Here is a 15,316-nt window from a genome sequence, read left to right on the forward strand (position 1 = left end):
GCAGAACATCTCCTCCCCCGTAGACCGGCGACGTCTTACGCAACATGCGAGGCGTTGGTTTTACCTGCTGGCTCCGCATGGCAGTGGGTCCGCTGCACCAACAATAGTTAACAGAAACGGGGTGGGGGGGTGGGGTGGGGTCTAAAGCAAAGGCTGATTTGGGCAGAGCAGGAATCTAGTCCTCTGTGAGGTTCGGGGTGCCGGTGGTCCCCTTTGGCTCCTAGGCCCCCCCAATCCTAGCTGCCTGGTGTGTGCGTTTTGCGAGTCAGGAAATCTGGCCACCGTGGTCGAACGGGCTGCCCGCCTTTGTCCAAGGGGTCACAGAGAGGAAGGGGGGAAAACAGAAGGGCAATAGGTGAGGCACCTGTTCCTCACTGCGACGTCTCTTTCGGTTCCAGTTGCAGAAAAAAGACCGGCACAAAAAACCAAAGCTGGGAGGAAGGAATAGAGGGGGGGTTCAAGGAAGGAGACTATATTTGGTCTAGAAATTTTGAAAAGCAAAACCCCATAGGGTGGGGGAGGGAAAACAGGAACCCCCCAATGGGGTTGTATCCCGGCCAGACGAAAATGGTCCGCAGAGCGTCTTGGAAGCACATAACCTGTTTGCCTCCCGCCGCAGGCTTTCAGAAACCGGTCTCTTTTGCCTTCTCTCTCCAGCTATCTCACTGATCCTTCCGCCGCCCCAGATCTGATGGGGTGTAGCGGGGGTCCGGTTGCGAACCGTAACAGTGGCTTGACCTGGGAAATGGAGGCAGGGTCCGTCCACCTGGCTGTCTGAGGTGCCCCGATCCGCAAGCTCGTCTGTGGCTGAGACCGCAGTTCAGAGATCCATTGACTACACACCCTTCCCTCCCCACACAAAACTGAACAAAGTCATCGCCGCGAGTTCTCTCTCCATTCTTCGTTCACGCCCTCTCTCTCTCTTTCTCGCTTTTTCAATCCTCCCCCCCTCGTTTCCCCCCCCCAGCGGCTGCTGAAAAGAGCTCCAGTTTTCTTCCTCTTCTGTCCTCACCTAGCAGGGCTAGGAAGTCAGGATAGTCCAGAAAACCGGGACCACCACCACCACGAAGAAAGTCTCAGGGACCCGGAAGCTGTGGCAGGAGTTATTGCTGGTGAATATCGGCTCTGGGGACTCGTAGAGAGAATCGTCTGCGAGGAAACAAAAGAGGGGGTATAAGAAGGGAAAGAGGGGGTGAATGATGTACCGCTGGGTATTTGACTCCCAGCAAATAAGCGAAAATGTTCGGGGCAAGGTCAAATGTTGGTTGGAAATGTAAGGAGAAGGAAGGCACCTTTCTCCACATGTGGCGGAACTGTAAAGCGATAAAGGAATTCTGGGAGATGATATATAATGAGTTGGGGGAAAATATGTTTAAAATAACCTTAAAAAAAAGGAAGAAGGCTTTTTGTTAGGAATTGTTGGTGCAGAGATACCGAAAAAACTGAAAAGACTGTTTATGTACGTTACGTAACAGCTGCAAGGATGTTGCTCACACAGAGTTGGAAAGATGACAAGATGAGGGCGGACTGGCAGATGAAACTATTGGACTACACAGAGATGGCATGATTAACCGGGGAAATCAGAAATCCGGAGGATCAAAACTTCAACAGAGAAAACCATAATGAGGTGGAAGGAAGTCAACGATACAATAAATTGGAAAGGGATTCAACCCAAGACGGATGATATAATGTACAAAAAACACTGGTATAGGTTTGAAGTATATTAAGTAATACTTATCAATAGATAGGTATTTTTATTGTCAAATCTTTTCATGTGATTTGATTTGATCAAATTGCACCCCCCCTTCCTACGCCCCTGGTGACTGGGAGTGGCCGCCGAGACCATATAACACCGGCCCTGAAAGACCTACGTTGGTTCCCAGTACGTCTCTGAGCACAATTCAAAGTGTTGGTGCTGACCTTTAAAGCCCTAAACGGCCCACTATACCTGAAGGAGCGTCTCCACCCCGGACACCGGGGTCCAGCTCCGAGGGCCTTCTGGCAGTTCCCTCCATGCGAGAAGCGGGGTTACAGGGAACCAGGCGGAGGGCCTTCTTGGTGGTGGCGCCCGCCCTGTGGAACGCCATCCCATCCGATGTCAAGGAAATAAACAACTATCTGACTTTTAGAAGACCTCTCAAGGCAGCCCTGTTTAGGAAAGTTTTTAATGTTTGATGTTTGATCGTGTTTTTAATATTCTGTTGGGAGCTGCCCAGAGTGGCTGGGGAAACCCAGCCGGATGGGCGGGGTATAAATATTATTATTATTGTTGTTATTGAGGAGGCAGATGAAGAAGGACCTCAAATCGCTGTTTGTGGCACTCCCTGCCTGATGTGGGAGGAAATTCATAGTTTAACAATGTTTTGCGCGGTGCTTTTGGGAGGCAGCGATGCTTCCGAACACTACCGTATTTTTTGCTCTATAAGACTCACTTTTCCCCTCCTAAAAAGTAAGGGGAAATGTGTGTGCGTCTTATGGAGCGAATGCAGGCTGCGCAGCTATCCCAGAAGCCAGAACAGCAAGAGGGATTGCTGCTTTCACTGCGCAGCGATCCCTCTTGCTGTTCTGGCTTCTGAGATTCAGAATATTTTTTTTGTTTGTTTTCCTCCTCCAAAAACTAGGTGCGTCTTGTGCGTCTTGTGCGTCTTAGAGAGAGAAAAATACGGGACTTGCTGGAGACGTTCCCGAAGGAGGGGAGATATCCTGTTGCGCTCAGGGCATCCGGCCAGCCACTGCGAGAACAGAACGCTGGACTAGAGGGGGCTCCCTCTGGCCTCATCCAGCAGCCGGGCTCCTCGCTGGACTGTGCATTTCTGCAACTCAGCTCCATCTTCTTCTCGCCATTTCCTGGCCCCAGCCCAGCCGCCCAGGTTGCCAGCTTCCTCTCGTGGGCAGTGTGGATGTGCAGAAAGGAAGAGGGTCACGACCCACAGGGAAAGGGCAGCGTGTTGACAAGCTCGCAAGCCGCCCTCTGGCTGCCTCTCCCAGGCAAGAGTCCATTTCAAAATAAACGGGAGGCATTTTCATTTATTTTTTGTGCTCAATGGACCCCGGCCAGCCGGAGGAGCTTTGCCAAGATCTCCCAGTGCCAAGGACGCCTCTTGGGGGCTGGTGGCCTTGCCTCTTTGGTTTCTTGGAGGATGGATGGCGGCTAACAGATTGAGGTGGAATCCTGACAAGACAGAAGTACTGTTTTAGGGGGACAGGGACCCCTGACCATTAGGTCCAGTCTTGGCCGACTCTGGGGTTGCGGCGCTCATCTCGCTTTATTGGCCGAGGGAGCCGGCGTACAGTTTCCGGGTCATGTGGCCAGCAGGACTAAGCCGCTTCTGGCGAACCAGAGCAGCACACGGAAACACCGTTTACCTTCCCGACGGAGCGGTACCTATTTATCTACTTGCACTTTGAGGTGCTTTCGAACTGCTAGGTGGGCAGGAGCAGGGACTGAGCAACGGGAGCTCACCCCATCATGGGGATTCAAACTGCCGACCTTCTGATTGGCAAGTCCTAGGCTCTGTGGTTTAACCCACAGCGCCACCCACGTCTACACCAAGGTATGTCCCACTAAGATCAATGCAGCTTACGCCCAGATAGGTTGGAGTCCTATAGGACATTTGCTTCCCTGAAGCGGCGACCCCATATCTCAGCCTCTCCGAACCTGGTGTCCTCCGGATTTTTGGGACTATAGCCCCATCAGCCCCAGTCAGCGCAGCCATCAGAAAACCACTTTGCAACAAGGTGCCAATTAGTGAAACTGCATGCAATTAGATGTAGCTTAGGATAAATTTGCAGAAAAACACTGGCTTTTTATAGTGGGGGGGGGATTCACAAACTGATGTGGCGACTGAAATTTAAGGGTGGGGAAAGAAACGAGAAACTGACATGCCTAACAGCCCATAACCACCCGGGTTTTTAAAATATTTTTTTTAAAAAGCCATTTATTCTTACATTAGCAAAGCGTTCTTGTTTTCTTTAAAAGCTGCCTCAATCACACACATGAAACAAGGGAAGGGAAAAACAAGCCCTTACAATATCCCTTTAGACTCTGACATTTCTCACTCTTTTCTACCTGCTCCCTGGGAAGAGCGCTGGCCAAATACTAATTATACGTTAACAGGAGGAGAAAATTATTAATTTGTGTTTTCTTTTTTCTCCAAAACAGCTGCGCCTATTTGATTCGGGGGAAGTGGGGGAGAAACTCCCCTGTACAGAGAGCTGGAGGCTGGTCTTTTCTACGAAAAAGAAAAGAGGGAAGGAAAAACAAAAAAAAACCCTAAAATAATTTGCTCTCTCCCCCCCCTCTGCGAAAACAAAAGCAGCCCTGTGGGGGTATGTACCAAGCAGGCATCAATCTAGATTTATTTTATTTCCTTCTTTCTTCCAGCCCCAAAGCAGAACCGAAGATAATTTGTCGGAGATCTGAGTGCTGCTCGGGTGCTATTTTCTCGGGCCAAAAGCACCCCCTGGGCCTGGCATTTTACCCGCCGCCAAGAAAGCCAGCGGTTGAAGTGGGTTTAGAAAGAGTGGGGTGAAGGTCGGTGCAGATGGGGTCTAATAGACCTTTCACTGATTTGATCTCACGGGGGAAACATGCGGAAGGAAAGGTTTGTTCTTCCAGTTTCCCTGGAAAAGGTTTTGCATCGTCGCCATTACTATGAACATACAGTGGGACCTTGGTTCTCAAACGCCTTATTTCTCAAATGCCTTGGTTCTCAAACGCCTTGGTTCTCAAACGCCTTGGTTCTCAAATGCCTTGGTTCCCAAACACCGAAAACCCGGAAGCAAGTGTTCCGGTTTTCGAACGTTTTTCGGAAGCCAGTCGTCCAATGCGGCTGTCGGCTATTGTTTCCGGGGCGCCTGCACCAATTAGAAGCCGCGCCTTGGTTTTCGATCATTTCGGAAGTCAAACGGGCTTCCGGAACAGATTAAGTTTGGCGCTTTTGTTTTTGTGATTTATTTTGAGTTTTTGTGCCTTTTTCGGTTCATTTGTTTTTGTGACTATCATCAGCGCAGGTAAGAATTTTTATCTTTTAAATCTACAACACTGTCTTACTTATTTTATAGTACAGTACATTGATCACTGCTTTCATTTTATGGATCCCGATCCCTGAATCGTGAATCCCAGATGGGTATGTGTCTGTGTGCAAATTTGCACCCTGGGATTTGCCGAAATGGCACCCTGGAACCTGCAGGGGATCTTTCCAGTGTCCTGAGATGTCACTTACTTGTTGGCCGGACGTAAACCTTCAGCTTTAAGCAGGGCTTGTCGACCAAGTTCGGAGGCGTCGCCGCTGCAAGAGACAAAAGGGGAGGGGAGGAGAGGAGAGACAGAACGTCGTCACCAAAAAAAAAAAGCCATATGTGTCCTACATAAAGTTTCAATTTTACACATTTCCAAAAAGGGCAGATTTATAGGGTTATTTCTGAAGCCCCTGTTCTTAAATTCCCTGCTCTGTTTCAGAACCCTATGGCCCAAAATGACACCAACGTTGTCGTGGTTTGGCTTCCTTCGTGAATTTTGCACCGTGAACACAAACAGTGCAATGGGGTCAATTGTTTCCCTTCCACACTCTTTTTCATTTTGCTCAAATAGCCCGTGTTTCAGGGCAGGCTGCCCTCGCTGGGCGATTCGTGTAGGGCTGTCTCCGACAGAGGCCCTACTCAAGAGTCAGCCGCTTTAAATTCATGGACCCAAGGTAGTCATTTCCAGTAAGTTCCCTTTTCATCCCTGAACAGAGACAGCCTTGCCATTACAATCCATGGATTGGTAACTTTGAGGCTGGACTACTGTAATGTACATTTGGTGGGGCCGCCCTCGGACCTGGTTCAGATGCCCTGGCTGGAGGGAAATGCCAGACTGCACCTACTACCGAGTCGTGTTCAAGATCCTTGCATGCGGGTGGTGCTGTGGGTTAAACCACAGAGCCTAGGACTTGCCGATCAGAAGGTTGGCGGTTCAAATCCCCGTGACGGGGTGAGCTCCCGTTGCTCGGTCCCTGCTCCTGCCAACCTAGCAGTTCGAAAGCACAAAGTGCAAATAGATAAATAGGTACCGCTCTGGCGGGAAGGTAAACGGCGTTTCCGTGCGCTGCTCTGGTTCGCCAGAAGCGGCTTAGTCCTGCTGGCCACATGAGCTGGAAGCTGGACGCCGGCTCCCTCGGCCAATAAAGCGAGATGAGCGCTGCAACTGCTTTCGAACTGCTAGGTTGGCAGGAGCAGGGACCGAGCAACGGGAGCTCAGCCCGTTGCGGGGATTCGAACCGCTGACCTTCTGATCGGCAAGTTCTAGGCTCTGTGGTTTAACCTACAGCGCCCCCCACGTCCCACACCCTATATATAGAAATGAGCAAACCAATGATATTTTAGGAACAGGCTAGCAGGCGGGGCCCATGAGTTACATCCTAGGAGCTTACACAATACAAAAGACTGTTGCTGGATGTAGGTTTTATTTTATTTGTTTTTTGTCTTATGTTTTGGAAATGTAAATCCAGTTTTTTCCCTTTAATTTTTTTTGGGGGGGCCCTGAAGAGAGTGGGGCCCTAAGCTATAGCTTGTTTAGCTTATACAGTGGTACCTCAGGTTACAGACGCTTCAGGTTGCAGACTCCGCTAACCCAGAAATAGTACCTCAGGTTAAGAACTTTGCTTCAGGACGAGAACGGAAATCGCGTGGCGGCAGCAGGAGGCCCCATTAGCTAAAGTGGTGCTTCAGGTTAAGAACAGTTTCAGGTTAAGAACGGACCTCCGGAATGCATTAAGTTCTTAACCCGAGGTACCACTGTATGTAAATCAATATATCCTTTCCTGATACCTTTAACATAGGAGCACCGGAAGAGCTTCGCTTCTGGGCCGAGGCTGAGTCCAGTATCCTACTCTCACAGCGGCCTACCAGATGTGTCTCCCCCCATGGGAAAGACCTCGCGTCGATTGCCGTTTGACCCACAGATGTTGCCTAGCCCCTGCTAAGAAGCTTAACCATCTCCGAGGTGCTTCCTCCGTTTCTTTAGCCGGGCGATTTGGGGATGGGGGCGAACCCCGCGAACAAAAGCTCCCGCTTCTAATACCGCATCTTTGATCAAACTGATGTCAAAAGTTGTCCGACCCCCAAGCGGGGCTCTTTTCTCCGCCGAACATCCTTGGACATGTTCGGATTTCCCCCAATAAAAACCTGACAAGGCAAATGATACGCTTCCGAGGGCGCTCTGCAGATAAGTCGGGAGAGGCGGGCGAAGAGAGGAGGAGGAGGAGGAGGAGGCTGGGTCGGTTTGAGAGAAAGAGCAAAAAAAGTTTGCAATTAAAAACTCAGGGTGGTGGGTGGGAACTCTCCGAGGCATGAAATCGGCCCGGATTAGAACGGACAGTTCGGCTGAGGGACGGAAAGAAAAGGTGCATTTGAAAAGCACTTTTAGGGAGGCCGTGACTTGACAAGGTTGATTTTCTGTCTGTCCCTGAAACAGATCGGCCTTGACAGTCCCGACTCGGGAGCCAGGCGGGGGACATCCTGTTTGAAGAAAAGGCCTTTGCTCGGAAGGGTCACTGAAAATTCGTGTTAACACCACGTTCAGACACCGATTTAAGAGCATTGCTTATCCGGGGAACTGTAGATTCAAGCGTTGCCTCAGCTCATCCGCATCTCTTGTCCTACCCTTAACGCTCCTTCTGAATGGAGAGGCGTTAAAGAAATGAAGAAACAGATTTTTGAAATAGTTACAGGTGAAACTCGAAAAATTAGAATATTGTGGGAAATTTCCTTGACTTCAGGAATTCAACTGGAAAGGTGAAACTAATATATGATATAGACTCATGACATGCAAAGCAAGATATGTCAAGTCTTGATTTGCTCTACAGGTGAAACTCGAAAAAGTAGAATTTCATGGGAAAGTTCATTGATTTGAGGAATTCAACTTGAAAGGTGAAAATAATATATGATATAGACTCGTGACATGCAAAGCGAGATATGTCAAGCCTTGATTTGTGATCATTGCCATGATCATGGCGTACAGCTGGTGAAAACCCCAAATTAACCATCTTAGAAAATTAGAATATTCAAGGAAATCAGCAAAACAAGGGTTGCAAATCGAGCAAGACTGGACCTCTGAGAAGTAGAAGCACGTCGCGCTTTGCATGTCACGAGTCGATCTCATAGTTTCACCATTCAAGTTGAATTCCTGAAATCAACGAACTTTCCCACGATATTCTAATTTTTCGAGTTTCACCTGCATATCGCGAAGAACTGCATTAGCAAAACCCACCAGGAACCTGACCTCACGTATCTTGAAAGTTTCCTTCTTGGAGTTCACGACAGGACTCAAAAACGCTTAATTTAAATTCGCTCTGTCCTGCTTTATTTTATTTCAGTGGTTCAGGTTAAGAACTTTGCTTCAGGATGAGAACAGAAATTGTGCTCCGGCGGCGCGGCAGCAGCAGGAGGCCCCATTAGCTAAAGTGGTGCTTCAGGTTAAGAACAGTTTCGGGTTAAGTACGGACCTCCGGAACGAATTAAGTACTTAACCCGAGGTACCACTGTATGTGTGTGTTTAAATATTCAAAGAATTAAAGCCAGCAGTAAACTAAAAACACGCTGGCATTTTGTCGAAACAAAAAATGTTTTTAGCAGGTGCGAAAGAGTTCATCGCAGGTTCCTGGCCCGGGTCAAGTGGCAGGGAGTTCCAAAGCTTACGTCGCTTTCTTGCAGATGCAGAACGGGGATTTATGGGGCAGTGCCAGGTTCAGGGTAGTTCCAAAAGTTCTTAAGATCTCTGGGAGATTCTGTCCGTGGTGCTACGCTTCGCTTGCTCGGGTTTTAAAAACCACTTTTTTGATTTAAATGCGTGTCGGCCCGATCTCCTCAGGGGGATGACGGTGGGGCGTAAAGAGTATTCTGAATAAATGGAAATAGCTGCGTCCTTAAAGGATCTCAGGGAAAGACCTCGTTTCTGAACAGAGGGGCGGTTTCTGCGGAGCTGACATTCCATGGCAGCCCTGTTCCCAGGGAATTTCAATATTGTTCCCAGAGGCTTGCTGAGATATTGATGGCAACAATGTCGAGGGCTTCATTTTAATTCCCCTCCCCGCCTCCCTCTCTTCCCATCGCTTCTCATCTACACGCTCCCAACCCCGGGGGGGCTCATAGGAGCGATATTGTCTCCCGGACAAGAAAACCCGACAATGGAGCGCTGATGTCACCTTTTGTCGGCTGGAGAGAGAGCGCTCCTCAATGGGGAGCCATTGAAGAGCGGAGAATGCCCTCGTTTGCATAGCCACACCCCCTCCATCTGCATATCCCGCCATAGGGAGAGGGGGGCACCCGTCTCCCGGAGCGAGACCCGAGTGCGAAAGGCGTACACGCTGCTGAAAAACCTTTAAAAAAAGGGGGGGGGGGACAAAAAGGGCAGTGATTCCTTATTTATGGCTGGCTGAAACCCTCTCCCAGGATAAAAGGTAAAGGGACCCCTGACCATTAGGTCCAGTCGTGGCCGACTCTGGGCTTGCAGCGCTCATCTCGCTTTATTGGTCGAGGGAGCCGGCGTACAGCTTCCAGGTCATGTGGCCAGCAGGACTGAGCCGCTTCTGGCGAACCAGAGCAGCGCACGGAAACGCCGTTTACCTTCCCGCCGGAGCGGTACCTATTTTTCTACTTGCACTTTGACGTGGTTTCGAACTGCTAGGTTGGCAGGAGCAGGGACTGAGCAACGGGAGCTCACCCCGTTGCGGGGATTTGAACCGCCAAACTTCTGATCAGCAAGTCCTAGGCTCTGTGGTTTAACTCACAGCACCACCCGCTTCCCTTTTAGCTTTCCCTTAAAGGTAAAGGGACCCCTGACCATTAGGTCCAGTCGTGGCTGACTCTGGGGTTGCGGCGCTCATCTCGCTTTATTGGCCGAGGGAGCCAGCGTACAGCTTCCAGGTCATGTGGCCAGCAGGACTGAGCCGCTTCTGGCGAACCAGAGCAGCGCACGGAAACGCCGTTTACCTTCCCGCCGGAGCGGTACCTATTTTTCTACTTGCACTTTGACGTGGTTTCGAACTGCTAGGTTGGCAGGAGCAGGGACTGAGCAACGGGAGCTAACCCCGTTGCGGGGATTTGAACCGCCAAACTTCTGATCAGCAAGTCCTAGGCTCTGTGGTTTAACTCACAGCACCACCCGCTTCCCTTTTAGCTTTCCCTTAAAGGTAAAGGGACCCCTGACCATTAGGTCCAGTCGTGGCTGACTCTGGGGTTGCGGCGCTCATCTCGCTTTATTGGCCGAGGGAGCCAGCGTACAGCTTCCGGGTCATGTGGCCAGCAGGACTAAGCCGCTTCTGGCGAACCAGAGCAGCGCATGGAAACGCCGTTTACCTTCCCGCTGGAGCGGTACCTATTTATCTACTTGCCCTTTGACGTGCTTTCAAACTGCTAGGTTGGCAGGAGCAGGGACCGAGCATTCGGGTCCTCCGTCATTGCGGGGATTCCAACCGCCGACCTTCCGATCGGCATGTCCTAGGCTCTGTGGTTTAACCCACAGCGCCACCCGCGTCTCCCAGGATTATATTTTGCAAATAAACCCCAGAACTATTCTCCACGAAGCCCTTCCTCTCCAGTGCTCAGACACGAAGGCATCTTTCGACCACATAGGGCTGTTTTGGAGGCTGAAAAGCTGTGTGTGTGAAGGACTTTGCTTCCACCCCCCCAAAAAAGTTCTTGCTTTTGTTAGGGTTGCCATACGCCTGGAATTTCCCAGAATACTGCTGTTAGAAGCAGTGTCTGGGCTGAAAACGCTCTTTTAAAAAATGTCCGGGAAAATCTGGACGTATGGCAACCCATTGTGGCCGCGTTGCTCCTGGCTCAAAAACTCCTTCTTTTGCTTTTGCGAATTTGCAAAATTGTGGGCAGGAAAGCTCAGTGACTTTGCCCCCCCCCCAAAGCAAAAAGATCAATAACTTTTCTGCATCTGATCGTGGCTAATAGCCATTGCTAGCTTCCTCCTGTGAATTGCCTAATCTTCTTTTAAAGCGATTCAAGTCGGTGGCCGTGGCCGCCTGCTGTGGCGGTGAGTTCCACAGTTTAACTCTGTGCCACGTGAAGAAGTCCTTTCTTTTTCAGCTGCCCTGAATCTTACAACATCATCGGATGTTCCCCGAGTTCTAGTACAGTGGTTACATACGCTTCAGGTTACATACGCTTCAGGTTACAGACTCCGCTAACCCAGAAATAGTGCTTCAGGTTAAGAACTTTGCTGCAGGATGAGAACAGAAATCGTGCTCCGGCGGCACGGCGACAGTGGGAGGCCCCATTAGCTAAAGTGGTGCTTCAGGTTAAGAACAGTTTCAGGTTAAGTACGGATCTCCGGAACGAATTAAGTACTTAACCTGAGGTACCACTGTATTAAGGTCCATATAGTAAAAGCTCTGGTTTTCCCAGCAGTGATGTATGGAAGTGAAAGCTGGACCATCAAGAAGGCTGATCGCCGAAGAATGGATGCTTTTGAATTATGGTGCTGGAGGAGACTCTTGAGAGTCCCATGGACTGCAAGAAGATCAAACCTCTCCATTCGGAAGGAAACCAGCCCTGAGTGCTCACTGGAAGGACCGATCCTGAAGCTGAGGCTCCCAGACTTTGGCCACCTCATGAGAAGAGAAGACTCCCTGGAAAAGACCCTGATGTTGGGAAAGATGGAGGGCGCAAGGAGAAGGGGACGACAGAGGATGAGATGGTGGGACAGTGTTCTCGAAGGTGCTAGCATGGGTTTGACCAAACTGCGGGAGGCAGTGGAAGACAGAAGTGCCTGGCGTGCTCTGGTCCAGGGGGTCACGAAGAGGCGGACACAATTAAACGACTAAACAACAACAACAACCACTGTATTGCGAGAGACGGGGGGGGGGGATTTTCTCTGCTCACTTCCTCCCCCCACCACATTGTCCATTTTGCAAAACTTCCCCCGCGTCGCCTCTCGCTTGCCTTTTCTCTGGACTAAAAAGTCCCGCTTGCTGCAACCTGGCCATTCAGACTGCAGGAGGCCTGGTGCGCTGAGCACCGAATCTCCTCTATTAGCATGCAATAGGATTATCCATATGCTGGATTTATTTAAATTGGGGGCGGGCTTCCTTTTGGAAACCGCTCTGGGTGCGAGGAGCTGGCGTGAGGGCCAAGCCCACATTTCCAACACAAATAACTCACAGATTCTTAGTCTGCATAGCATTAAAATAAGAGGGAGAGAGAGAGAAAAGAAAAAAAGGGATAAATGGATTTCCCCCCTGTTGCATTCCTTTATTCTTTTGGAATTTCTGGCTTAATTTCCAAACCTAATTCCAGCCCGGCACCCCCGCCCCCAGAAACATTACATTGGCCAACTGATTAAACATTGCAGTTAGACTGAGGGCTGGTGGGGGGGGGGGGTCGGCAAACAAGCATCAACCATGCAGGGATTCGAACCGCCAACCTTCTGATCGGCAAGCTCATTGGTTTTAGACCACAGCTATATGGTCATTTATGGACCTAATAGGTATCTAAAGCCATTTGCCCATGTTGCCCTGCAAGCAGTCCATGCAGAATGCAGGCACCCTATATATAGAAAGGAGCAAACCAGCAATATTTTAGGGAGCAGGCTAGCAGGCGGGGCCGATGACTTACATCCTAGGAGCCTATACAACACAAAACACTGTTGCTGTATGTGGGTTTTATTTTATTTGTTTCTTATCTTATATTTTGGAAATGTACATCCATGGTTTTTTTCTCCCTTTAATTTTTTTGGGGGCCCTAAACTATAGCTTGTTTAGTTTATACGTAAATCTGGCACATGGGGCGCGGGTGGTGCTGCGGGTTAAACCACAGAGCCTAGGACTTGCCGATCAGAAGGCCGGCGGTTCGAATCCCCACAATGACGGGGTGAGCTCCCGTTGCTCGGTCCCAGCTCCTGCCAACCTAGCAGTTCGAAAGCACATCAAAGTAGATCAATAGGTACTGCTCCGGCGGGAAGGCAAACGGCATTTCTGTGCACTGCTCTGACTCGCCAGAAGCGGCTTAGTCCTGCTGGCCACATGACCTGGAAGCTGTACGCCGGCTCCCTCGGCCAGTAAAGCGAGATGAGCGCCACAACCCCAGAGTCAGCCACGACTGGACCTAATGGTCAGGGGTCCCTTTACCTTTACTTAAATCTGACACTGTCCATCACCCGCCCCGGGTAGGACTCTCTCTAACCCCCTCCACCAGCCCCTCTGCAGTGAACATCTCAAAAGCGACCCTTTTGTGGCCCCCAAAAGTGTTGTTTAACCTTGACCTAGAACTGTTGAGCATAGCCAGGACGCTCATCTAGATTCCTGGAAGGTTAATAGAATTCCAATTTGCAAGCTGCAGAAGGAGGTAGTGTTCGTTCTTTCATGTCTGCTAAATACAGTGCCCTCAAAGAAACATAATTTGTAATGTTCCACATGACATGAATTCTAACCGGCTTTCGCCGTGATGAGTTTCACTATTTACTCCTGTGTAATCTTCCCCTAACGACATTAAAAAGAGAGAGTGAGAGGGACAGAGAGAGAGAGAGAGCGTGTCGTAGTAAATGTAGTTATTTTGCAAGTGACATTTTACACAGGGAGAAGGGGGGGAGCGGGCCGCGCGCGACGAGAGAAAATGGTAATTTAATATAGATAAAAGGAGCAAATTAAGGAAGTTGAAAAACAGATGCTTTGGAGCAGGAGAGGGGGAAAATATCGAGAAAGATAAATTCCGCCTGTCCGCTTCCGGACCGAGGGAAAGAGAGAAGGCTTGCTATCGTGAAGTGCTTTGGGGTCGTGGATTTTAATTAATAATGTTATTATTATTTTAACATTTCTTTATTGATTGCAGCGAGGGGGGAAACGCGAGCAACTTTCTGGTTCAAGAGATGGCTCGGGAGCGTGTGATGTTAAGTTTCCCCCTTTCGCGGCACTGACCTTGAAACTGACAGCGCAGAGGGGCCCGATCTCTTCCCTCGCCGGGGGCCCGGTACAAGCCGTGCGGTTGCAAGACAGAGATCTGCATGGACCTCTCAAAGTGAGGGAAATCGCAACACATTCGACAGTGGAATTTGCTGCCAAGGAGTGTGGTGGAGTCTCCGTCTTTGGAGGTCTTTAAGCAGAGGCTTGACAACCATATGTCAGGAGTGCTCTGATGGTGTTTCCTGCTTGGCAGGGGGCTGGACTCGATGGCCCTTGTGGTCTCTTCCAACTCTATGATTCTATGATTCTACATGCAAAGAGACACACAGCCTCTCTGGTTGCTATTGGCTTAGCTGCTCTGATGTCACAGAAGGCCTGCGTCACGCGAGAGCCCTGCCAAAGGGGAGGCCCAACTAGTCCAGCGTCGTGACCCAGCAGCCGTTGAAAGCCTTGCCCAACCAGCTTTTAACGCCATCCAAGTGGGTGGCCATGCCTGCCTCTTGTGGCAGGGAGTTCCGCAGTTGAAATCTGAGCTGCGTGAAGAAGGACTTCCTTGTTTCTGCCTTGAATCTTCCAATGTTCGGCTTAGTTCCAATGTTCCAATAAACGGCCTCGGCCCAGTAGACCTGAAGGAGCGTCTCCACCCCCATCGGTCTGCCCGGACACTGAGGTCCAGCGCCGAGGGCCTTCTGGCGGTTCCCTCATTGCGAGAAGCAAAGCTACAGGGAACCAGGCAGAGGGCCTTCTCGGTGGTGGCGCCCGCCCCGTGGAACGCCCTCCCACCAGATGTCAAAGAGATAAACAACTACCTGACATTCAGAAGACATCTTAAGGAAGCCCTGTTCAGGGAAGCTTTTAATGTGTGACATCTTAGTGTGTTTTTGGTCTTTGTGGAAGCCACCCAGAGTGGCTGGGGAAACCCACCCAGATGGGCGGGGTACAAATAATAAATTATTGTTATTATTCTCGCGTTCTGCTTCCTCCACGCCAGGAATAATTTCATATCATTTCCCCCGGACCTTCACTCAGGGGCATAGCAAGGGGGGGTGCGGTAGGTGCAGTCTGCGCTGGGCGTCCCCACTAAGGGGGGGGGTGACAAAATGGCAGGCGGCATTCACCACAGGCCCCATGCTGTCTGCCCGCTGTCTCCCCCCCAGCATAGCTGTCAACTATGGTTTCCTCCACTGCTGCCTTCCCTTGCCACTTCCCTGAACTGAAAATCCCTTGATGGTTTCGGTTGCCCTCGTCTTCACCTCTCTCAACAGTTATTGGCTTAGCTGCTCTGATGTCACAGCAGGCAAGGGAAATCACAACCCCTCCAGCCTTTATTGGCTTAGCTGACGCCACAGTAGGCCTGCGTTAAACGTTGTTACATCCTCTCTGGCTGTTACTAGCTTAGCTGCTGTGATGTCAAGCACGCCTGT

At 50.2% G+C, this 15,316-nt stretch overlaps 1 protein-coding gene across 2 annotated transcripts in view; it reads right to left on the reverse strand.

The window, feature by feature from the left end:
- Window positions 1-456: 456 nt before the first annotated feature.
- EFNA2 (ephrin A2) overlaps window positions 457-15,316 on the reverse strand; it is a 125,603-nt gene continuing 110,743 nt past the window's right edge. For both annotated transcript variants that reach the window (XM_028713292.2, XM_028713291.2), the window contains exons 4-5: window positions 5,226-5,291; window positions 457-1,149 (exon numbers count right to left, since the gene is read on the reverse strand). In XM_028713292.2, coding sequence (XP_028569125.1) covers window positions 1,022-1,149; window positions 5,226-5,291 — 194 coding nt within the window. In that variant the 3' untranslated portion in view covers window positions 457-1,021. The remainder of the gene's footprint in view (window positions 1,150-5,225; window positions 5,292-15,316) is intronic.

The sequence above is a fragment of the Podarcis muralis genome, chromosome 18, assembly GCF_964188315.1.
Source record: "Podarcis muralis chromosome 18, rPodMur119.hap1.1, whole genome shotgun sequence".
Classification (NCBI taxonomy): Eukaryota; Metazoa; Chordata; class Lepidosauria; order Squamata; family Lacertidae; genus Podarcis; species Podarcis muralis.